The sequence below is a fragment of the Nyctibius grandis genome, chromosome 2 (assembly GCF_013368605.1).
Source record: "Nyctibius grandis isolate bNycGra1 chromosome 2, bNycGra1.pri, whole genome shotgun sequence".
NCBI classification, from domain to species: Eukaryota; Metazoa; Chordata; class Aves; order Nyctibiiformes; family Nyctibiidae; genus Nyctibius; species Nyctibius grandis.
In genome coordinates this window covers 126118580-126141827 of record NC_090659.1, presented here as the reverse complement: position 1 = coordinate 126141827, position 23248 = coordinate 126118580, and the positions used below count along the sequence as shown (strand labels likewise).

General features: G+C 49.3%; 1 protein-coding gene across 7 annotated transcripts in view; it reads left to right on the top strand.

The window, feature by feature from the left end:
* The window catches only part of C2CD3 (C2 domain containing 3 centriole elongation regulator), a 66296-nt gene extending 43638 nt beyond the window's left edge, over positions 1-22658 (top strand). The window contains exons 27-33 of one of the 7 annotated variants that reach the window (XM_068418896.1): positions 202-407; positions 1937-2037; positions 3178-3354; positions 5164-5306; positions 8054-9101; positions 10362-10464; positions 22095-22658. In XM_068418896.1, the coding sequence (XP_068274997.1) occupies positions 202-407; positions 1937-2037; positions 3178-3354; positions 5164-5306; positions 8054-9101; positions 10362-10464; positions 22095-22310 (1994 nt within the window). In that variant the 3' untranslated portion in view covers positions 22311-22658. Of the gene's footprint in view, positions 1-201; positions 408-1936; positions 2038-3177; positions 3355-5088; positions 5307-8053; positions 9102-10361; positions 10465-11058; positions 11247-22089 lie in introns of those variants that run through there. The other 6 variants (XM_068418889.1, XM_068418903.1, XM_068418912.1 and 3 more) reach the window with 6 other exon arrangements.
* The last annotated feature ends 590 nt before the right edge of the window (positions 22659-23248 follow it).

Here is a 23248-nt window from a genome sequence, read left to right as displayed (position 1 = left end):
TTTCCTCTTTGTTCCATGTTTCACTTGCTCTTTACCTCATAAGAGCTATCAGCTTTTAAACCATTTTTCCAGTTTTATAAGATGTCTTTCCCTCTATAAAGATTTCAAGGGCTGTAAAATGGACTGATTTTTAGCATCCCTGAAAATACTTTTTCTACATGCAGTTTAAATTAATATGTGCTTCATATTCTTCTTCCCCAGAGACTGAGCGAGTGATAGGATTTGCATCAGTGGACCTTTCTCCTCTTCTTTCTGGCTTCCAGCTCGTGTGTGGGTGGTACAATATTACAGACTTCAGTGGACAGTGCCGAGGGCAGATCAAAGTAGCAGTTTCCCCTCTTCAAAATCTAAATAATCTCAAAGAACAAAGGCAGGCAAGGATCCGGACCCAGCCACCAGGTTCTTCAGTACGTACTTCAGTTTCCTCCTCTGTGCATAACTGACTGGATTCCTAATAATCACCGCTGACTCTGAGGGTTTCTGAAGTAATGAGCAACATTGGGTCCTGCCCTTGGGGCACAACAACCCCCCTCAGCGCTACAGGCTGGGAGGAGAGTGGCTGGAAAGTGCCTGGGGGAAAAGGACCTGGGGGTGTTAGTCGATGGCCAGCTGCATATGAGGCAGCAGTGTGCCCAGGTGGCCAAGAAGGCCACCAGCATCCTGGCTTGTGTCAGCACTAGTGTGGCCAGCAGGAGTAGGGCAGGGATCGTCCCCCTGGACTTGGCACTGGTGAGGCCGCACCTCGAATCCTGTGTTCAGTTTTGGGCCCCTCACTCCAAGAAAGACCTTGAGGTGCTGGAGCGAGTCCAGAGAAAGGCAACGAAGGTGGTGAAGGGTCTGGAGCACAAGTGTGATGAGGAGTGGCTGAGGGACCTGGGGGTGTTTAGTGTGGAGAAAAGGAGGCTGAGGGGAGACCTTCTCACTCTCTACAACTGCCTGAAAGAGGGCGTAGCGAGGGGGGGGGGTCAGTCTCTTCTCCCAGGTAACAAGCGATAGGACGAGAGAAACCGGCCTCAAGTTGTGCCAGGGGAGGTTTAGATTGGAGATCAGGGACAATGTCTTCACTGAAAGGGTTGTCAAGCGCTGGCACAGGCTGCCCAGGGCAGTGGTGGAGTCCCCATCCCTGGAGGGATTTAAAAGCCGTGTATATGTGGTGCTGAGGGACATGGGTTAGTGGTGGGCTTGGCAGTGCTGGGTTAATGGTTGGGCTCGATGATCTTAAAGGTCCTTTCCAACCAAAACAATTCCATGATTCTGTAGCACATTCACAGTACTGTAACGGATCAGTCTGTGTAAATGTACCAGAAACACTTAAAATTCCTTGTTCAAGAATTCTGCTGGAAAGAACTTCCATGGTAGCTGCAGGCCAACACTAGTTACAGCGCTCATTCAAACCTAGATCATGAACATCTCCAGTGTCTTCATTATGTTGTTCCTTTGTGGGTGTTTGGGGATTTTTTTATTGTTAGGAGAATATTCTGTGGTTTTGGATGTCTGGGAGCCTGGCATTGTTCTGGTTGCTGCTTTGGGTGGCAGCTGATGCCCAGAACCACTGTAAATTCAGCCTTTTGTTGGTTAGGAAATTTCTAATTTGGCAGAAATTAATTTGTCTGGAAGATTTGGCATTTCTTGTGGTTTTTTTTTTTAATTCTCTAGACTTTCCAGTTACACTGGGGTGTGATTTACACGTATAATGGAGCCCTTGTGCCCTACTTCCCATTGGTTTACTCTTCAGTAGTGTGGGGGGAATTGACAAATGTTTCTGAATTAAGAGTGTTGTGAAATGGTGCTTTGGCTCAGTGCTGGAAAATCCTTTGAAAATTTAAAGCTATTTAGAAAACTTAAGTTTTTGTTTGGTAGCTCAGCAAGATACTACTTTAATTTCTCTATTTTCTTGCTGGGGAGTGTTTATGTGTGGTGTTCCTCTTTCTTCTAGGTGAAACCCAGCTTTCCAACGTTTCCCAGTAATGCTACAAGCTTTTCCAAGCAGAAGTTGAACGCCTTGTCAAAGGAAGCTGGTGTTCCTACTCGAGAGCGGTAAGTCAGCTGGCTGTTGGTCCTTTAGATCACAGAATCACAGAATCAACCAGGTTGGAAGAGCCCTCTGGGATCATCGAGTCCAACCATTGCCCTGACACCACCATGGCAACTAGACCACGGCACTAAGTGCCATGTCCAGTCTTTTCTTAAACCCCTCCAGAGATGGTGACTCCACCACCTCCCTGGGCAGCCCCTTCCAATGGCTAATGACCCTTGCTGAGAAGAAATGCTTCCTAATGTCCAACCTGAACCTCCCCTGGCCAAGCTTGAGGCTGTGTCCTCTTGTCCTATCGCTAGTTGCCTGGAAGAAGAGGCCAACTCCCACTCCACTACAACCTCCCTTCAGGTAGTTGTAGAAAATGCTGTAGTATTGCACGTTCCAGGACTAGGACCATCAGATATCCTGCAGTAATTCCTGCTTTCTGTCCCTTGGAAGAGCTAGTTTCATCCGTCATAGAACCATAGAATCATAGAATCGTTAAGGTTGGAAAAGACCTAAAAGATCTGGGCCCTGCACTTCAAGAAAGATGTTGAGGTGTTGGAGCGAGTCCAGAGGAGGGCGACCAAGCTGGTGAAGGGTCTGGAGGGTCTGACCTACAAGGAACAGCTGAGGGAGCTGGGGTTGTTTAGCCTGGAGAAGAGGAGGCTCAGAGGTGACCTTAGTGCAGTCTACAACTACCTGAAGAGAGGTTGTAGTGCAGTGGGAGTCGGCCTCTTCTCCCAGGCAACTAGCGATAGGACAAGAGGACACAGCCTCAAGCTTCACCAGGGGAGGTTCAGGTTGGACATTAGGAAGCATTTCTTCTCAGCAAGGGTCATTAGCCATTGGAAGGGGCTGCCCAGGGAGGTGGTGGAGTCACCATCTCTGGAGGTGTTTAAGAAAAGACTGGACATGGCACTTAGTGCCGTGGTCTAGTTGCCATGGTGGTGTCAGGGCAATGGTTGGACTCGATATCCCAGAGGTCTCTTCCAACCTGATTGATTCTGTGATCGAGTCCAACCATCGACCCAATGCCACCATGCCCGCTAAACCATGTCCTGAAGCGCTCTTTTATGCATTTAAAGATGTTGGATATTCTTAGTTGGCAGACTTTTCACAATTACAGTTTTTGAACTGTTTTCTGTTGTTAAACATAGGTCTGCTGCTAGCAGAATTAGTCCCCCTGGAACACACACGCCTCGTCATGAAGAGCACATGCAGAACGTGCGCAGATTTCACGAATGCCTGCAGCAAGCGGAAGGCAACGCGCACCGGGCGGCAAAGAAGGACTCGTTATCGCTGTCATCGCGCGCTTCTCTTCTAACTGCTCTCAGGTAATGCAGAGCTATAGGCAGCAAGGTAATGCAAAGCCTTAGGTTTGCTAAGCAGAGCTTGAAACTGAAGAATTCTTCCAAATTAAAATGAAAATATACAATAAGTGATGAAGAGGTATCGGTGGGATATCACAGAATCACAGAATCAATGAGGTTGGAAGAGCCCTCTGGGATCGTTGAGTCCAACCATTGCCCTGACACCACCATGTCAACTAGACCATGGCACTAAGTGCCATGTCCAATCTTCTCTTAAACCCCTCCAGAGATGGTGACTCCACCACCTCCCTGGGCAGCACCTTCCAATGGACTTTGCCCCATTCACCACCGCTCTCTGGGCTCACCCATCCAGCCAGTTTTTAACCCAGTGTAATTTACAGCAGGATGAGATGAGATTGGAAAAGCAGGGACTAGGGGGGCAACTCTGCGTCAGGACTGAGGTGCTCTAACAATGCTGTGAGTTTCTGAAGTCAAACAGCAACAGCAGTGTTTTTAAGTCTGGATGGAATGCTTTGCTTTATCCACCTTTGTACATCTTTGTACATCTTTGTTTAGTCTGGAGAAGAGGAGGCTCAGAGGTGACCTTAGTGCAGTCTACAACTACCTGAAGGGAGGTTGTAGCACAGTGGGAGTCGGCCTCTTCTCCCAGGCAACCAGCGATAGGACAAGAGGACACAGCCTCAAGCTTGGCCAGGGGAGCTTCAGGTTGGACATTAGGAAGCATTTCTTCTCAGAAAGGGTCATTAACCATTGGAAGGGGCTGCCCAGGGAGGTGGTGGAGTCACCATCTCTGGAGGGGTTTAAGAAAAGACTGGACATGGCACTTAGTGCCATGGTCTAGTTGCCATGGTGGTGTGAGGGCAATGGTTGGACTCGATGATCCCAGAGGGTTCTTCCAACCTCATTGATTCTGTGATTCTGTGTGATTCTATAACGCAACTCACACTATTAATCCAATAGTCCTCTGAGATGGTTTTCAGAGATACAAGAAGAAGCCTGTAAGCATTTTCACAACAGGATGTCCTTTCCCAACATGATGCCTTTCTCCTTGCTAGGAGCACTTTTCTTTTGACTATATTCTAGGTTTAAATCAGGTATAAACTTTAGGAGAAGAGTATTTATTATCTGTAGGAATGTAAGACTGAAAGAGACTGAGTCATTCCATCCCTTCCCCTGCTATCACAAGCAATATATCATAAAATCCTTAGATCTTAAGCAGGTAAATATCCTCAGATGTTTATGAAGCTCAGTTATAAAGGCAGTTAATATTCTTGCCTTTATGACTTCTATAGGAAGGTAATCTCAAATCCAACTCCTTCGATTAAGTACGTTTAAAACTAGCTCTTTTTTTTAACTTCCAGCCTAAGTTTCATAGCTAATTTGTCATTTGTTCTTGAGTGTTATCCTCTTGCTTAGACAGAGCAACCTCAACACTTCACCTACTGATCTAGTTTTTCAATACTATCACTGAATCACTGAATTGTTGGGGTTGGAAGGGACCTCTGGAGATCGTCTAGTCCAACCCCCTGCCAAAGCAGAGTCACCCCGAGCACGTTGCACAGGGTCGTGTCCAGGCAGGTTTTGAACATCTCCAGAGAAGGAGACTCCACAACCTCCCTGGGCAGCCTTAATCTTATGTTTGCATATTTACATGCTGTTGACTAGAATAATACAAATAGAATCAGTCTGCCCCAGGTTTTTTTCTCCTCTTACCAAATTTCTTACCACATCTTACAGAAAAAACTTGAGTGAGCTGGATGAGGTTCAAAGATACTTCAGTCAGAAGCTGACCAGATCTTTTCCTGACTTCAGTTACGGTAACACATCCAAACCAAGTTGTGAGGAGCAGGAGAGTGATCATCGGGGCTTGATGAGCCGAGATGTGGATCCCAATGAATGCCATCTTTTGGAAAAATCCAGTCAGCTGGTGTCTCAGGTCAGCAGCCTAATCAATGGTAAGTTGTCACTTGGTTGGGAGTTTTGTTGGCAGAAGTTGCCTTAAAGTATCTTCAGATTTCTTACATTATTGGGACCAGTTCCTGGTGTTGGTAGTCAGCGTGTGTACCACTGGGAGAGTGCTTCAGAGGGACTTTCAGCCTCCCTTCAGTAATGGTAGTGTTGAACTGGAACATTCAGAAGGCAGATTAGGTGGGAGTTAAGACCCTCTCAAGATAGCCTAAATTCTACTTAAATTTCAATGTCTGCTCAGGAGAAAAAGGAAGGTCTTGTGGAAAAACAATCCCTAGAACGGTGCTGAATGGAGTCTGTGGTTCTTTGAATCAGAATCAGAATCAATCAGGTTGGAAGAGCCCTCTGGGATCATCGAGTCCAACCATTGCCCTGACACCACCATGGCAACTAGACCATGACACTTAAGTGCCATGGCCAGTCTTTTCTTAAACACCTCCAGAGATTCTGACTCCACCACCTCCCTGGGCAGCCCATTCCAATGGCTAATGACCCTTGCTGAGAAGAAATGCTTCCTAATGGCCAGCCTGAACCTCCCCTGGCCAAGATTCAGGCTGTGTCCTCTTGTCCTATCGCTAGTTGCCTGGGAGAAGAGGCCGACTCCCACTGCACTACAACCTCCCTTCAGGTAGTTGTAGACTGCACTAAGGACACCTCTGAGCCTCCTCTTCTCCAGGCTAAACACCCCCAGCTCCCTCAGCCGTTCCTCGTAGGTCAGACCCTCCAGACCCTTCACCAGCTTGGTCGCCCTCCTCAGGACTCGCTCCAACACCTCAACGTAATAGGATTTGGCATATCTCTGTTTTCAGGTGAAATTTGTGCCCTATGAATAGCTAAAATAAGGCTCTTTTAGAATAGGTAAGACAAAGCTCTTAGTAAGCCTCAGCTTTTCTCTTTATCACATTCAATACATTTCCTCTTTTAGAGGCATCAGTGCAATTAATTTTCCCTCCTATTAGTGCTGCTGGACACAGAGTGACATCCTCAATAAGGATGGAGTTTGACCCAACAGGGAAGGAAATCCTCTCTCTTTGTACACTTTGTTTTCAGATATATGTTTTTTCACTTTGGTTTCAGACTTGATAATTTTACCACCACAACTGAGCGTTAGTCCTGAGTGAATTTCTGTTTTACAAATATTTAATTAAGAATTGTCTGGCATTTGATTCGAGTTGGTAAATTGAACTGAAAGCTGGAGAATAGCAGTAGCAACTGTGTGTTCTGGGCCCCTACGGTAAAACTGGGGAAGCTATAAGAGGAAAAGGTGGTTGGATTATCTGTCTTTGCTGTCTAGATTATTCCTCTCTCCTTTCCACGTGGTCCCAACTGTCCAAGCTGGTTTTAGCCACTCCAAGCAATAGGTATTTTTCCATTTGCTTTAGGTGTACTCTGTATATCAGAGCATTTTCACTGTCTAATTTTTCTTTACATTGGTGTAGGTGTTTCTAGTTATTTCCCCGTAATTTCATCCCGAACATTTCCTTTTTTCCTTAGCATTTCTGTCCTTCTCCTGGCCTTCTCAAGGGTAAAGAGAGCAGGATGTGATCACAGCAGCAGAGTGTTTGACAAAGCTGCAGGCAACTAGTGATAGGACAAGAGGACACAGCCTCAAGCTTCGCAAGGGGAGGGTCAGGTTGGACATTAGGAAGCATTTCTTCTCCGCAAGGGTCATTAGACGTTGGAAGGGGCTGCCCAGGGAGGTGGTGGAGTCACCATCTCTGGAGGGGTTTAAGAAAAGACTGGACATGGCCCTTAGTGCCCTGGTCTAGTTGCCATGGTGGTGTCAGGGCCATGGTTGGACTCGATGATCCCAGAGGTCTCTTCCAACCTGGTTGATTCTGTGATCACAGAATCACAGAATCACAGAATGTCAGGGATTGGAAGGGACCTCAAAAGATCATCTAGTCCAATCCCCCTGCCGGAGCAGGATTGCCTAGACCATATCACACAGGAACGCATCCAGGCGGGTTTTGAATGTCTCCAGAGAAGGAGACTCCACAATCTCTCTGGGCAGCCTGTTCCAGTGTTCGGTCACCCTCACCGTAAAGAAGATTTTCCTCAAATTTAAGTGGAACCTCCTGTGTTCCAGCTTGCACCCATTGCCCCTTGTCCTGTCAAGGGATGTCACTGAGAAGAGCCTGGCTCCATCCTCATGACACTTGCCCTTTACATATTTATAAACATTAATGGGGTCACCCCTCAGTCTCCTCCAAGCTAAAGAGACCCAGCTCCCTCAGCCTCTCCTCATAAGGGAGATGTTCCACCCCCTTCATCATCTTCATGGCTCTGCGCTGGACTCTCTCTAGCAGTTCCCTGTCCTTCTTGAACTGAGGGGCCCAGAACTGGACACAATATTCCAGATGCGGCCTCACCAGGGCAGAGTAGAGGGGGAGGAGAACCTCTCTTGACCTACTAACCACCCCCCTTCTAATCCACCCCAGGATGCCATTGGCCTTCTTGGCCACAAGGGCACACTGCTGGCTCATGGTCATCCTGCTGTCCACTAGGACCCCCAGGTCCCTTTCCCCTCCGCTGCTCTCCAACAGGTCTGTCCCCAACTTGTACTCATACATGGGGTTGTTCTTGCCCAGATAGAATCACAGTGATCCTGTGGTTCTATGTTTAACTCTTCGCCATTCTTACATATATGATTTTCCGCAAAAAGCCCAGATAAATCAGATAAAAGGTGAATTGTTGCTCCGTGCGTTTACTGATGCTGTTTTCTATTAATCAGACTTACAGACTGTAACTAAAAATAGTAAAGAATCTTCTCATGTGCATCAAGACACCAGCAGAAAGCTGGGTGCTACACATGTACCCAACCAGGAGGATGAAGAAGCCAGAACCGAAGCAGGTCAAGGCCAACTCGAGTTGGACTCGCCCAGCGTTCGCAGTGATACGCAGCAGCCGTGCTCCTTTGGGAGATCTGTGTTTGAGAGACACATGTTGCATGAACTTCTAGACCAAGCTGTCCCTGAAGATGAGCATCCGTTGCCAGTGGGCTACATCCAGGATGATGAAGGTGCTTTTGCTGTCCAGCCACCCAGTGAAGAAGAATATGAAGAAGATGTTATAGAACCACGAACTCTGAACGAAATAACAACTATAACGGACAAAACTAGTCCCTGGTCCAGCGTGCTGTCCGAAGCAGAGCAGGGTGCTGACCAGCAGCCCACAGACTTGAGGCCTGAAGATCAGCGCTCAGTGGATATAGATTGTTTCCGAAGAGGGAACAGCAGATGGAGCAGCACCTTGTCCAGCATCCTTCAAGGTGACAACCAAAGCACGCTCACGACCCTTAGCCCGTGTGTAAGCCTCCATGCAGACGAGAGCAGTCCTTGGGCAGTAACAGAAGGCTTTCAGAGCTTGAATAGTGGCACAGAAACAACTGGGAAGGAGCTGTTCCAGCCTGCTCATTTGTCAGAAGTGCATCAAACAGCCAATGGCCTCGTAGAAAATGGAAATTGTGATTGGGGTAGAGCATTTAACACTAAACTTATAGAGCAAACTGTAGAGTTTCATGCAGCCCCTGAAGAACTGCTGGGATTTCCGCCAGATGTTGGTTTGGCCAATCCAAAAACCACAGAAAGAAAGAAGGAGGAAGATGGTGAAGTTGCCAATGAAGGTCATCAAGGCAAGGAAGAAAGTGGCTCCGATGAGATCTGTGTTAAGAGTCTATCAGCCCAAGCAGGCTCGGAAGGAAACAATGAAGGTTTTTCTGATGACAGTAGTGAAGACCCACTGGAAGAGTCAGAAAAATCTGTCAAACCAAAAATTGTTTTGTATCCTTCTTTTCTCTTTTCTTAAACACATGTTGCATTCAAGGACCATGTCCTATTTCTTGGCTAGAATCTCACTGGCCTCAGGAAAGAGAAATTCCCTGTGTGGAGCTCTTCCCTGTAAGATGAGTAGAATGGGTGACCTGGGAAGGTGTTGGAAGACCCTGTTGCGTTGTGTTTCACACACTCTAGTGCTGACTTCCTTACCATTTGTAACGAATATATTCTGTGATCCATGGGAGTTATTTAGTTTTGGGTAGTTTCAAAGTATCTTCTTGCATTTTATGATTCTATGATTTTTTTCCCCATGTTGGTTTTCTCCATGTGTTACAGCTCTTGTGTTTCTTCTGTATTAAAAGACACGCAGTTTAGTTTGCTTTTAAAATACTTTCCCATGTTTCTTGCACGGATCCCAAATCTCACATTCAGTTTCATTAAGTTGTGTTGGAATTTTTGCAGGATAGAATCGTTTTGGTTGGAAAGGACCTTCAAGATCATCAAGTCCAACCGTTAACAGATGAAGTACTACAAATATGTGAGGTATTACTGTAAAGCAGGTTGATGCCCCATGTTTTGTGAGGCCAGGTGAGAGAACCAAGTGTTCAGAACAATAGTATATTGATTAAAATTAATGAGATTCACCATCTGGGATCCATTAGCAGCTGTCTAGTTCTGGGCCCCGCACTTCAAGAAAGATGTTGAGGTGTTGGAGCGAGTCCAGAGGAGGGCGACCAAGCTGATGAAGGGTCTGGAGGGTCTGACCTACAAGGAACGGCTGAGGGAGCTGGGGGTGTTTAGCCTGGAGAAGGGGAGGCTCAGAGGTGACCTTAGTGCAGTCTACAACTACCTGAAGGGAGGTTGTAGTGGAGTGGGAGTCGGCCTCTTCTCCCAGGCAACTAGTGATAGGACAAGAGGACACAGCCTCAAGCTTGGCCAGGGGAGGTTCAGGTTGGACATTAGGAAGCATTTCTTCTCAGCAAGGGTCATTAGCCATTGGAATGGGCTGCCCAGGGAGGTGGTGGAGTCACCATCTCTGGAGGTGTTTAAGAAAAGCCTGGACATGGCACTTAGTGCCATGGTCTAGTTGCCATGGTGGTGTCAGGGCAATGGTTGGACTCGATGATCCCAGAGGGCTCTTCCAACCTGGTTGATTCTGTGATTCTGTGATTCTGTTAGAGTGAGGCTCATTCCACATCTGCAGCTCCTGTGGAGCTCTGCGCAACTACACGCTGCCAACAGTTGTTCCTTAACAATCCTGCTCAGATCTGATCCTGTTGTTCTTCCCAACTTCTTCCTTCCACCCCAGGAGATGGAGGCCTCCATGAGACTGCTCAGCATTTCTTCTGATCCTTCCACAGCTCTGAAAGTAAGTATGGGACATCCTTTATCGTCCTAGCTTAACGGTGTCCGCTCGTTAAAGCAGGAATGGAAGTACTTCTCCCTGTCTTTGCCTGTCAGCACTCAGGCTAGAAGTGATGGCTTCCAAATCGAGTCAAGGAGAATCTGATACCTCTTCTCTCTGTGAGAATCATTTCCACCATTCATGGCTGCATCGTCAGTGATACTTATGCATTTATGTTAATCAGTTTGTCTATATACAACAGTGAATGTTGCTCTTCTCCTCCATTGGGGTCAGTGGAAGTGGCAGGTGCTCCCTCCGCACTTCTTTGTGCTTTAATATGAAGTAAACTGCCCAGTTTCGAGCTGTAACTTGTAATTCTGACTCCAATTTACATCTTTTAGATCAGGATGAAGGGAGGGAGTTTGCAGCGAGGAGCCTCTCCCTGCGAGGTATCACATAACTGTTCCTCAACGGAGGGAATAGTAGAATAGTTGGAGTGCTCGTTCCTCATACAGGGAAGCTGCTGATCCCTTTTGCTGTTTCACAGGTGGTTTTATGTGCATAAACATTTCTTTGTGGCTCTGTTATTTCAAGGTCTACGTTATTATCCTTTTCCAGCCACAGCTTTGATGTGGATCTGGGTGCTGCGCCAGCTGGGCTGTTTGTTTCCCACTCCCAGGAAAGATAATGTGTTGGTTCCCCTCCTTATGACCGATGAAAGAAACGCTCTAAGGAACGTTGATGTGATCAGAAACAGCTTCCTTGATTAAACAGTACAGAAACAGGCAGGATCTAATAGCTCTGAAGTAATGGAAACTACTTTAAATTAATAAACATGTTTACAGCTCAGGTAAAATACCTCACTTTTTGCTGGTTTGTGTTGTAATAATGATTTTTTTTTTTAATTTTACATAATATTATTTTTCCCTAAAGCCCTTGAAACTTGCTCCTGATGAAAGTACAAACCCCTGTCAGAGGAGATGATGATCAGAGGGCTGGAGCATCTCTGCTACGAGGAGAGGCTGAGGGAGCTGGGGCTGTTCAGCTGGAGAAGAGCAGACTGAGGGGGGATCTTATCAGTGCTCACAGATACCTCAGGGGGGTGTCAAGGGGATGGGGCCAGACTCTTCTCAGTGGTGCCCAGTGACAGGACAAGGGGCAACGGGCACAAGCTGAAACATGGGAAGTTCCATCTGAATATGAGGAGGAACTTCTTTGCTGTGAGGGTGGCAGAGCCCTGGCACAGGCTGCCCAGGGAGGGGGGGAGTCTCCTTCTCTGGAGATATTCAAACCCACCTGGATGTGACCCTGTGCAACATGCTCTGGGTGACCCTGCTTTGTCAGGGGTTGGGCTGGGTGATCTCCAGAGGTCCCTTCCCACCCTTAACCATTCTGTGTGTGTGAGTCTTGGGCATAGCATGCTTCAAGGATCCTAAGATGTATCTTCATTGTAACACCTAGACTGCAGTGTGTCTTAGTGCTTGTTAAACATACTTTTCATGCTGTGTGTAAATATTTTGGAGGAAATCAGAAGCAGAATCTCAGATGTGTTTCTCCTTTGGAATCTCCTTCAAATTCTCCGTCTTCGCCTCTGTCCATCGCCGATCACAGAATCAATGAGGTTGGAAGAGCCCTCTGGGATCATCAAATCCAGCCATTGCCCTGACACCACCATGGCAACTAGACCAGGGCACTAAGTGCCATGTCCAGGCTTTTCTTAAACCCCTCCAGAGATGGTGACTCCACCACCTCCCTGGGCAGCCCCTTCCAATGGCTAATGACCCTTGCTGAGAAGAAATGCTTCCTAATGTCCAACCTGAACCTCCCCTGGTGATACCCTCTTCCCCTCTGTTGTGCTGTTATGCCCCCGCTTCTGAGTTTTGCTTTCTCTGCAGAGTTAGTTCTGGTTCTTCCTGCGGAAGCACCGTGTCTTTCTGTGCCTCTTCAAGTCATCACTCAAACCTACGGTTTAAAATGAAAACCCGCTTTCCTTGAATTCCCTCTCTCTGCAGTGCTAAGCTTAGTGGCTGGAAACGCACTCCTGAAAGTGATTAATAATTAGGGACAATATTAGCAAGGCACTATTTGCATATAGCTGACCTTAAACCAGCCTAATTCCAGGATTAGCTACGGCTAATCCTTCGCAGTGGCACTTGTAGGGGTCTGTTGAGGCAGGACTCGGTTGTGCCTTGTGTTGTGCATCAAACACCCAGCATGAAGAACAAGGAGGTTTTCACTGACGGTAAAATAGAGTTCAGGAAAAACGGCTTTTTGTTTTGTTCTTCATTAGCCTTAAGAACATCAGTTTCTAAATCTGGGTTTGTTTGGTTTCTGCACAGTTCAGCAAACACCGAGCGTGACAGCAAGGCTGAAATCCGAGCTGTTCTCATCCGAAGATCAGCAGTCCCCTCTCGCTCACGTGGCAGCTGGCAAACTTCTCTCCTGGCCTCCCTAGTGTTCCTGAGACCTCTCCCTGTCGGGTCTGACTCCCTGCTTTCACAGAATCACAGAATCACAGAATGTCAGGGATTGGAAGGGACCTCTAAAGATCATCTAGTCCAACCCCCTGCCAGAGCAGGATTACCTAGATCATATCACACAGGAACGCGTCCAGGCGGGTTTTGAATGTCTCCAGAGAAGGAGACTCCCCCACTCCCTGGGCAGCCTGTGCCAGTGTTCGGTCACCCTCACTGTAAAGAAGTTTTTCCTCATATTTATATGGAACCTCCTGTGTTCCAGCTTGCACCCATTGCCCCTTGTCCTGTCAATGGATGTCACTGAGAAGAGCCTGGCTCCATCCTCATGACACTTGCCCTTTACATATTTATAAACATTAATGAGGTCACCCCTCAGTCTCCTCTTCTCCAAGCTAAAGAGACCCAGCTCCCTCAGCCTCTCCTCAGAAGGGAGATGTTCCACCCCCTTAATCATCTTCGTGGCTCTGCGCTGGACTCTCTCTAGCAGTTCCCTGTCCTTCTTGAACTGAGGGGCCCAGAACTGGACACAATATTCCAGATGCGGCCTCAGCAGGGCAGAGTGGAGGAGGAGGAGAACCTCTCTTGACCTGCTGACCACCCCCCTTCTAATCCACCCCAGGATGCCATTGGCCTTCTTGGCCACAAGGGCACACTGCTGGCTCATGGTCATCCTGCTGTCCACTAGGGCCCCCAGGTCCCTTTCCCCTACGCTGCTCTCCAACAGGTCTGTCCCCAACTCGTACTCATACATGGGGTTGTTCTTGCCCAGATGCAGGACTCTACACTTGCCCTTGTTATATTTCATTAAATTTCACTGTCTTCCTCCGCAAACTGATGAAGAAACGGCAAGAAGGTGAAGCGGGCAGTCATGTCAAAGGAGCTGGCAGCATTTTGAGACAAAAGGGTCCAAAAAACTGGATGTGACACTTAGTGCCCTGGTCTAGTTGACATGGTGGTGTCAGGGCAATGGTTGGAGTCAATGATCCCAGAGGGCTCTTCCAGACTCAGTGATTCTGTGATTCTGTGGGTCGTCTCAGCTCGTGCTGCGAGGACATGGGAATGTGAGAAGGTGCCCCAGCAGCTCAGGCCTCAGCCTGGATGCTGTGGCCACCTTCCAGGGACCTGAGTTTTGCAGAGCCTCACGAAATCTAAAATTTTTTGATCTTTTTTCTCCATTCCATCAGGCTCAGGCTTTTAGTTCTTGAGGTCCTGCCCAGCTCTCCTCTCCCACACTGGTCACCGCTGTTCTGTCTGACCCAGCAGCCCTGGTTCAACTTTTGCCACTTTTCATGTTCCGCGAGCAGCTTTGTCCTTTACTCCTCCCAGTCCTTTTCCAGGCAGTTCCTGATACAACTTAGGGAAAACTATCCAAGTTCATGGCTAAACTTAACAGCATCCAACACTGTATCGTATTTACTGTAAAGCTACAACTGGTTTTGAAATGAGTCAGAGCCATGGTGTAGGTGGCCCAAATTATTTGGTTTGGTGGCCACCAAACACCATGGTGTAGGTTACTACCCAAATTATTTCTGACTGTTGCCCCTGCCCCCTCCCTTCTCATCCCTCTTTGCTTTAGCTGTGTTCATATGTTCCATAGGCTGGAGCGATGGGCCGAGGCCACTGTGTGAGGGTCACCAAGGCCAAGTGTCGGGTCCTGCCCCTGGGACACAACAACCCCCCCGCACCGCTACAGGCTGGGGGAGAGTGGCTGGAAAGTGCCTGGGGGAAAAGGACCTGGGGGTGTTGGTCAATGGCGGCTGGATATGAGCCAGCAGTGTGCCCAGGTGGCCAAGGAGGCCACCAGCATCCTGGCCTGGATCACCACTCGTGTGGCCAGCAGGACTAGGGCAGGGATCGTCCCCCTGTACTCGGCACTGGTGAGGCCGCACCTCGAATCCTGGGTGCAGTTTTGGGCCCCTCACGACAAGAAAGACCTTGAGGTGCTGGAGCGAGTCCAGAGAAGGGCAACGAAGCTGGTGAAGGGTCTGGAGCACAAGTGTGATGAGGAGCGGCTGAGGGACCTGGGGGGGTTTAGTCTGGAGAAAAGGAGGCTGAGGGGAGACCTTCTCGCTCTCTACAACTGCCTGAAAGGAGGGTGTAGCGAGGGGGGGTCGGTCTCTTCTCCCAGGTAACAAGCGATGGGACGAGAGGAACCGGCCTCAAGTTGTGCCAGGGGAGGTTTAGATTGGAGATCAGGGACAATGTCTTCATGGAAAGGGTTGTCAAGCACTGGCACAGGCTGCCCAGGGCAGTGGTGGAGTCCCCATCCCTGGAGGGATTTAAAAGCCGTGTAGATGTGGTGCTGAGGGCCATGGGTTAGTGGTGGCCTTGGCAGTGCTGGGTTAAGGGTTGGGCTCGATGATCTTAAAGGTCCTTTCCAACCGAAACTATTCTATGATTTTATATGCTATTGCTGATTTTTCAGGGCAAAAATTTAATCTCTAGGTGTGTTGTTTCACACACAAGACTCTGCACCATTGATTCTGGTCAGGGTTTGGGGCAACCGTACGCTAGAGTGAAACTATTTCAATGTGATTCCAGTGAGATGCTGGCTGGGAAGGGCACAGTGAGGCTTGCTGCCTTTCAGAGTTGGCCCAGTAATGAAGCTGGGTTTTTGGTGGGCAGGAGGAAGTGTTTAAAAAATTGTAGAGTTAAACTTTACATTAAAATATCTTGATTTATTTTTCCGCTCACCTCTATGAATATCCCAAAAGGATAAGAAACTTATACGGAAACCGGTTTTACTCATGATAATTAATATTTATATATACATGGATTTACCTTTAGCATAAATATAACGCTTTTATAACACAGACTTCAGATTCAGAATAACAGGCTTTCATCTGCTCTAAAAAGGTCAGCAACGGTCCAAACGTCCTTTCTCAGCTGTGATGTCTCTTCTTGATCTGCTCCATTTCAGTCACAGCCACTAAAGCTCTTCTTTTTCCTTACTCAGCTTCCCCAGAGAACAGATCCAGGAACGGCTGAGGGAGCTGGGGGTGTTTAGCCTGGAGAAGAGGAGGCTCAGAGGTGACCTTAGTGCAGTCTACAACTACCTGAAGGGAGGTTGTAGTGGAGTGGGAGTCGGCCTCTTCTCCCAGGCAACCAGCGCTAGGACAAGAGGACACAGCCTCAAGCTTGGCCAGGGGAGGTTCAGGTTGGACATTAGGAAGCATTTCTTCTCAGCAAGGGTCATTAGCCATTGGAAGGGGCTGCCCAGGGAGGTGGTGGAGTCACCATCTCTGGAGGGGTTTAAGAAAAGACTGGACATGGCACTTAGTGCCCTGGTCTAGTTGCCATGGTGGTGTCAGGGCAATGGTTGGACTCGATGATCCCAGAGGGCTCTTCCAACCTGGTTGATTCTGTGATTCTGTTTTGCCCACTGAATTTCTCCTCCCACCCTGCTGACCAGCAAAGCTGACCTTCTCTTTCATTTTCACCATCAGCAAAAGAAGAAAAGGTGGTTCTATTCTTCACACCCCTTTCGGAGGTGCTGGCTGTGGTCCGTGATTTAATGTAAACCTTTTCCTGTCCCGAAAGAAGTAGGTGCGAGGTCACCCCAGGTTCTACCCTGTTAACACAGATCTGTTTTCACTCCTTCATCACTGTGCACAAACAAACCCACCCATTAAACCTGCTGAGCCACGGAGCTGAAACATTCTCCACCTCAGTTACCAGAATTCTTTGACCTTGAAATAAGTCATCCCCCCAAGACCTATAAAATGCTTATAAATCTGTTTGCTTTCTCCAGGCCCTGGCACACGGCGACTGGATAATCCTCGGCTGGTTTAAGTGTCCTGTCGTGTCGCTGCCATTTCTATAAAAAGGAAAATGAAACGTGATCTCCTGTGCATTAAGTCCTCCTTCCTCTTCCATCTTTCAGATGAGACCTGTGCGATTCGTGGCCGAGCATCAGATACTCAGAGTCTGTGACTGTCTTGGCTTAAAGACAGAGAGGGAGAAGCCCAGGAAAAGCACTGCTTGTGCTCGGGTCATGGTCTGAGCTGGCAAGGCCTGTTTTGGAGGCGAGGAATGGTGTAAACATGACATTTCAGATGTGTGCGCTCAGAAATACGCAGAAGGTTAAAACTCTGTTTGAAACTGCCCATTCGATGTATTGAAGGAGGATCTTAAAAATCACAGAATCACAGACTGGTTTGGGTTGGAAGGGACCTTAAAGATCATCCAGTTCCAACCCCCCTGCCACAGGCAGGGACACCTTCCACCAGACCAGGTTGCTCCAAGCCCCATCCAACCTGGCATTGAACACTGCCAGGGAGGGGGCAGCCACAGCTTCTCTGGGCAACCTGGGCCAGGGTCTCACCACACTCACAGCCAAGAATTTCTTCCTAATATCTCATCTCAATCTCCCCTCTTTCACTTTAAAACCGTTCCCCCTCGTCCTGTCACTCCATGCCCTTGTAAAAAGCCCCTCTCCAGCTTTCCTGTAGCCCCTTCAGGCACTGGAAGGTGCTAGAAGGTCTCCCCGCAGCCTTCTCTTCTCCAGGCTGAACAGCCCCAACTCTCTCAGCCTGTCTCCAGAGCAGAGGGGCTCCAGCCCTCTGAGCATCTCCGTGGCCTCCTCTGGACTCGCTCCGACAGCTCCGTGTCCTCCTTGTGTTGGGGGCCCCAGAGCTGGACGCAGCACTGCAGGGGGGGTCTCCCGAGAGCGGAGCAGAGGGGCAGAATCCCCTCCCTCGCCCTGCTGGCCACGCTGCTGGGGATGCTTTGGAGATGTCTTGTGTTTGGTTATCTGGTTATGGGCTCAGATGACGAGCACGTTGAGTATTAACCCTGCAACAGCATTTTTGGTGAAAACCCTGATGGGAAAAGACCCTGTAGATAAATACCACACCCTGATCTACACATCCTGGCCCAGGTTGCCCAGAGAAGCTGTGGCTGCCCCCTCCCTGACAGTGTTCAAGGCCAGGTTGGATGGGGCTTGGAGCAACCTGGTCTAGTGGAAGGTGTCCCTGCCCATGGCAGGGTGTTGGAACTAGATGATCTTTAAGGTCCCTCCCAACCCAAACCAGTCTGTGATTCTATGATTCTAATTTCATGAGGCTTCTGATCCTCTCTGCGAGCTGGGAGCATTAACTGTGCTTTTAAACTTCTCCCATTTTAATTCACATCTGTGCACACAGAATAACAAGAAGAGCTGCTAAACCTTTCCTGTGGCTGGAGGTTCATTTTTAGGAAGGTCCTTGGGGTAGATACGTGCATCTTAACATCCCTGCGTTGCTGCAAATGAACACGGTGTGGAAATGGAAGGAGTATTTTAGCCACTTCTACATGAAACAGCGTGGAAGTGGTCTGTTTTCCAAGCACACCTTGTTTACTGGCAGTCAGGAGCGTACGAAGTGCTGTCCATCACCTCGGTGTCATCTGATAGCAGCTGACACCTGCTCTTCTCTCTTATTTTCACTTCCAGAGTACAGTGCTCTTTCGGGGTATGTAATTACACTGATGGCAAAATGTGAGCGAGGGGCAGCGTTTTCTGCAGCAGTTTCCAGAGCAGATCAGGAACAACTCAAGTTTGTGACGTGCCCCTGGCTCCACCTGAGGCAGGAGAAGTACCTCCAGATTGTTCACTCTAAGAACAAAGGAGAAAATCGCATTTAATTTCTCCTTTAGAATCGATTCTAAAAATTCTTACACCCAGGGTAAGATTATTTTACAGCTGGTTTGGGTCACTGGGTTAGTGCAAGGCAAAAAAAAAAGTCCTTTCATTTCTGCACAAATACTTAGCTGCTGTCTCTGGTGGATCTGGGATTTTCAGGGCAATTTTATTCTCTTTGCCTTTTCCTTACCCACAGGGTCTGTTATATTCTCTTCTGAGTTGTAGGATTTGCAGCTGCACCCACTGAAAATCGTTAGAAAAGTCCTGTTGGGTCAGTGAAAGCCATTTCTGTTTATTCCTTACGTTGGAAATGGGAGTTGCTGGGTCAGTTCGTAGCTGTGCGTGAAGGTGGTGAAGGGTCTGGAGCACAAGTGTGATGAGGAGCGGCTGAGGGACCTGGGGGGGTTTAGTCTGGAGAAAAGGAGGCTGAGGGGAGACCTTCTCGCTCTCTACAGCTGCCTGAAAGGAGGGTGTAGCGAGGTGGGGGTCGGTCTCTTCTCCCAGGGAACAAGCGATAGGACGAGAGGAACCGGCCTCAAGTTGTGCCAGGGGAGGTTTAGATTGGAGATCAGGGACAATGTCTTCATGGAAAGGGTTGTCAAGCACTGGCACAGGCTGCCCAGGGCAGTGGTGGAGTCCCCATCCCTGGAGGGATTTAAAAGCCGTGTAGATGTGGTGCTGAGGGACATGGGTTAGTGGTGGCCTTGGCAGTGCTGGGTTAACGGTTGGGCTTGGTGATCTTAAAGGTCTTTCTCAACCAAAATGATGCTGTGATTCTCTGAAGACGTGTGTAGCACAAGTACCCGTGAGAGGGGAACCGGGAGAGGTAGGAAGAGCTGTTTCATGACCCTTTGAAATCAGGTTAATTGGATGATTTGTGGAGTTTGATAGCGAGCGCTTGCTACGGTGTAAACCTGCTTCTGGTTTAATATTGCTGGTAGTTCCTGCAAGCTTTTTGCGTGCATGTCATTGTGCAAACGGTCTTTTGTAGGTGTGTTAGCGGTGTGGCCTCCTCCAGGGGCTGAGGGACAGGGTGCTCCATGCTAATTCTTTGCCAATATATGAAACCACTGTTCAGAAGCGAACGCTCCTTGATGCACTGGAAACCAGAATCACAGAATCACAGAATCAACCAGGTTGGAAAAGCCCTCTGCGATCATCGAGTCCAACCATTGCCCTGACACCACCATGGCAACTAGACCAGGGCACTAAGTGCCATGTCCAGGCTTTTCTTAAACCCCTCCAGAGATGGTGACTCCACCACCTCCCTGGGCAGCCCCTTCCAATGGCTAATGACCCTTGCTGAGAAGAAATGCTTCCTAATGTCCAACCTAAACCTCCCCTGGTGCAGCTTGAGGCTGTGTCCTCTTGTCCTATCGCTAGTTGCCTGGGAGAAGAGGCCGACTCCCACTGCACTACAACCTCCCTTCAGGTAGTTGTAGACTGCACTAAGGTCACCTCTGAGCCTCCTCTTCTCCAGGCTAAACAACCCCAGCTCCCTCAGACGTTCACCAGCCCTCCGAGCTTTCGCTTTGAACATTTTTTTCTCTACGAACTGCGTACAAATGCTGTGCAGAGATCAGGGACCAGCACCGAGCCAGCGGGAGCTGGTTACTGTCCATCTCCGGCCACTACTAATGTTTCAGCTGTTTCATAGACAGTTGGCACAGAAATAGCATGGGAAGAATCAGCTACTGACCCAGTCTTCTCTGGACAACCTTGAGCAGAACACGCTGTCAGAGGGAGGTGGTTTGGCCAGCAGGCATCTCTCTCTGCTGGTTTTTAAGCTTCTGATGTTGCCAGGTCTGCGTTTAATGTCTCTCGACTTCTTGCATTTTGGTTTAGGAAAAATCATCCTAGAGCAGCTTTATGGAATCACAGATGGTTTGGGTTGGAAGGGACCTCAAAGATCATCTAGTACCAACCCCCTGCCACGGGCAGGGACACCTTCCACCAGACCAGGTTGCTCCAAGCCCCATCCAACCTGGCCTTGAACACTGCCAGGGAGGGGGCAGCCACAGCTTCTCTGGGCAACCTGGGCCAGGGTCTCACCACCCTCAGCGAAGAATTTCTTCCTAAGATCTCATCTCAGTCTCCCCTCTTTCACTTTAAAACTGTTCCACCTCGTCCTGTCACTCCATGCCCTTGTAAAAAGCCCCTCTCCAGCTTTCCTGTAGCCCCTTCAGGTACTGGAAGGTGCTAGAAGGTTTCCCTGGAGCCTTCTCTTCTCCAGGCTGAACAGCCCCAGCTCTCTCAGCCTGTCTCCATAGCAGAGGTGCTCCAGCCCTCTGAGCATCTTCGTGGCCTCCTCTGGACTCGCTCCAACAGCTCCGTGTCCTTCTTGTGTTGGGGGCCCCAGAGCTGGACGCAGCACTGCAGGGGGGGTCTCCCGAGAGCGGAGCAGAGGGGCAGAATCCCCTCCCTCGCCCTGCTGGCCACGCTGCTGGGGATGCTTTGGAGATGTCTTGTGTTTGGTTATCTGGTTATGGGCTCAGATGACGAGCACGTTGAGTATTAACCATGTGACAGCATTGTTGGTGAAGACCCTGATGGGAAAAGACCCTGTAGATAAATACCACACCCTGATCTACACATCCTGGCCCAGGCTGCCCAGAGAAGCTGTGGCTTCCCCCTCCCTGGCATTGTTCAAGGCCAGGTTGGATGGGGCTTGGAGCAACCTGGTCTGGTGGAAGATGTCCCTGCCCGTGGCAGGGGGGGTTGGAACTAGATGGTCTTTAAGGTCCCATCCAACCCAAACCAGTCTGTGATTCTGTGATTCTATGATTCCAAACCCACTTATTCCTAATAAAGCCCTTTCCCTCCCCAAATGGTTCACATCAAAGCGGGGGGCATGCAGGAATGGGGATCTGTCGCTGTTTCTCTTGGGAGGGAGCTGATCACCTTAGGAGACCTTTCCACCGCGACTGTGCCCGGCGAGGCTGAGCCTGGGTGGGACGGAGAAGCAGCCCAGCGATGTAGGCGAAAGGCCGGGCTGGTGTATCGGCTTTCCGAAACAAACCCCACTCTCAGGAGACCTTCTTGACCCCGCAGCTGAGGAGCGGCGCGTCCTGAAACAGCACAGCTTGCTTCAGCCTCTAATGACAGCTGAAGCTGGATGTCTTCTCTCTGTGGTGCTTCACGGGCACAACACGGCTCTAAACTCGTCGGGGGGAAATGCAAGGTCCTGAAGGGAGGTTGTAGCGCAGGGGAAGTCAGCCTCTTCTCCCAGGCAACCAGCGATAGGACAAGAGGACACAGGCTCAAGCTTCGCCAGGGGAGGTTCAGGTTGGACATTAGGAAGCATTTCTTCTCAGCAAGGGTCATTAGCCATTGGAAGGGGCTGCCCAGGGAGGTGGTGGAGTCACCATCTCTGGAGGGGTTTAAGAAAAGACTGGACATGGCCCTTAGTGCCCTGGTCTAGTTGACATGGTGGTGTCAGGGCAATGGTTGGACTCGATGAGCCCAGAGGGCTCTTCCAACCTCATTGATTCTGTGAGTACTGGAATTACCCACATCTATGAATCACTAACACCTTCCTCCTTCTCTCCGCAGAGCAGGAGCGGAGCCGTGCCGCGGGGCATCCCGTACCGAAGGCCGAATCGTCCCAGGCCCGCGGCCCATCTCTCCGAAGAAGAAACCAAAAGGATCGCCCAGATCTTCTCTGCTCAGCTCTCCAAGAAGGAATAGCGTTGGCGAGAGGCCGAGCCACGGCCCGACGCGGCCGCAAACGCCGGCTCCTCCGGGGAAGAGGAGATGGAAGCCGTAGGTCTTAGGCTCTGATTTTTAATTCGCCTAATTGGTACCTCGTTAGAGGGACTCAGAGCCTGGTGGTCAACCAAGGGGAGCTGGGAGACCGTGTGTCTTGCAAGGGCGGGTCCTTCAATGAGACTCACCACATCAGGTAACCGATGAGCTGTTACCTGGGCTCCAGCTTCTCCATTTTGAGGATTTTTTTGAGGTGTTTTACTAAAACTATGGAACTTTTATATTTCTAAATTATTTTTGTACATTTTTATGTCGGGTACCTTGCGGAGAACGGCCTTGGATGCAAAACGAGCGCCGTTATTTTTGTCCTGCTCTATCGTGTTTGTGTTTCAATAAAATGTCCCTGGTTTCTTGTCGGCTGGTGCCAAGCGTCCCGCTGCCAGGTCACGAGCCTGTCTTTAACAGGTGGAGGGGACTCCTTGCCCCGGAGCCAGGTGGGAGGGGACGTCGGAGGAATGATTCCTGGAAGATGGTGGGGCTGGGGGCTGGTGTCAACCTTCCTGGGTTGGAAGGGACCTTAAAGATCATCTAGTTCCAACCCCCTGCCACACGCAGGGACACCTTCCACTAGAGCAGGTTGCTCCAAGCCCCATCCAACCTGGCCTTGAACACTGCCAGGGAGGGGGCAGCCACAGCTTCTCTGGGCAACCTGGGCCAGGGTCTCACCACCCTCACACTAAAGAATTTCTTCCCAATATCTCACCTAAATCTCCCCTCTTTCAGTTTAAAACCATTCCCCCTCATCCTATCACTCCATGCCCTTGTAAAAAGCCCCTCTCCAGCTTTCCTGTAGCCCCTTCAGGCACTGGAAGGTGCTAGAAGGTCTCCCCGGAGCCTTCTCTTCTCCAGGCTGAACAGCCCCAGCTCTCTCAGCCTGTCTCCAGAGCAGAGGTGCTCCAGCCCTCTGAGCATCTCCGTGGCCTCCTCTGGACTCTCTCCAACAGCT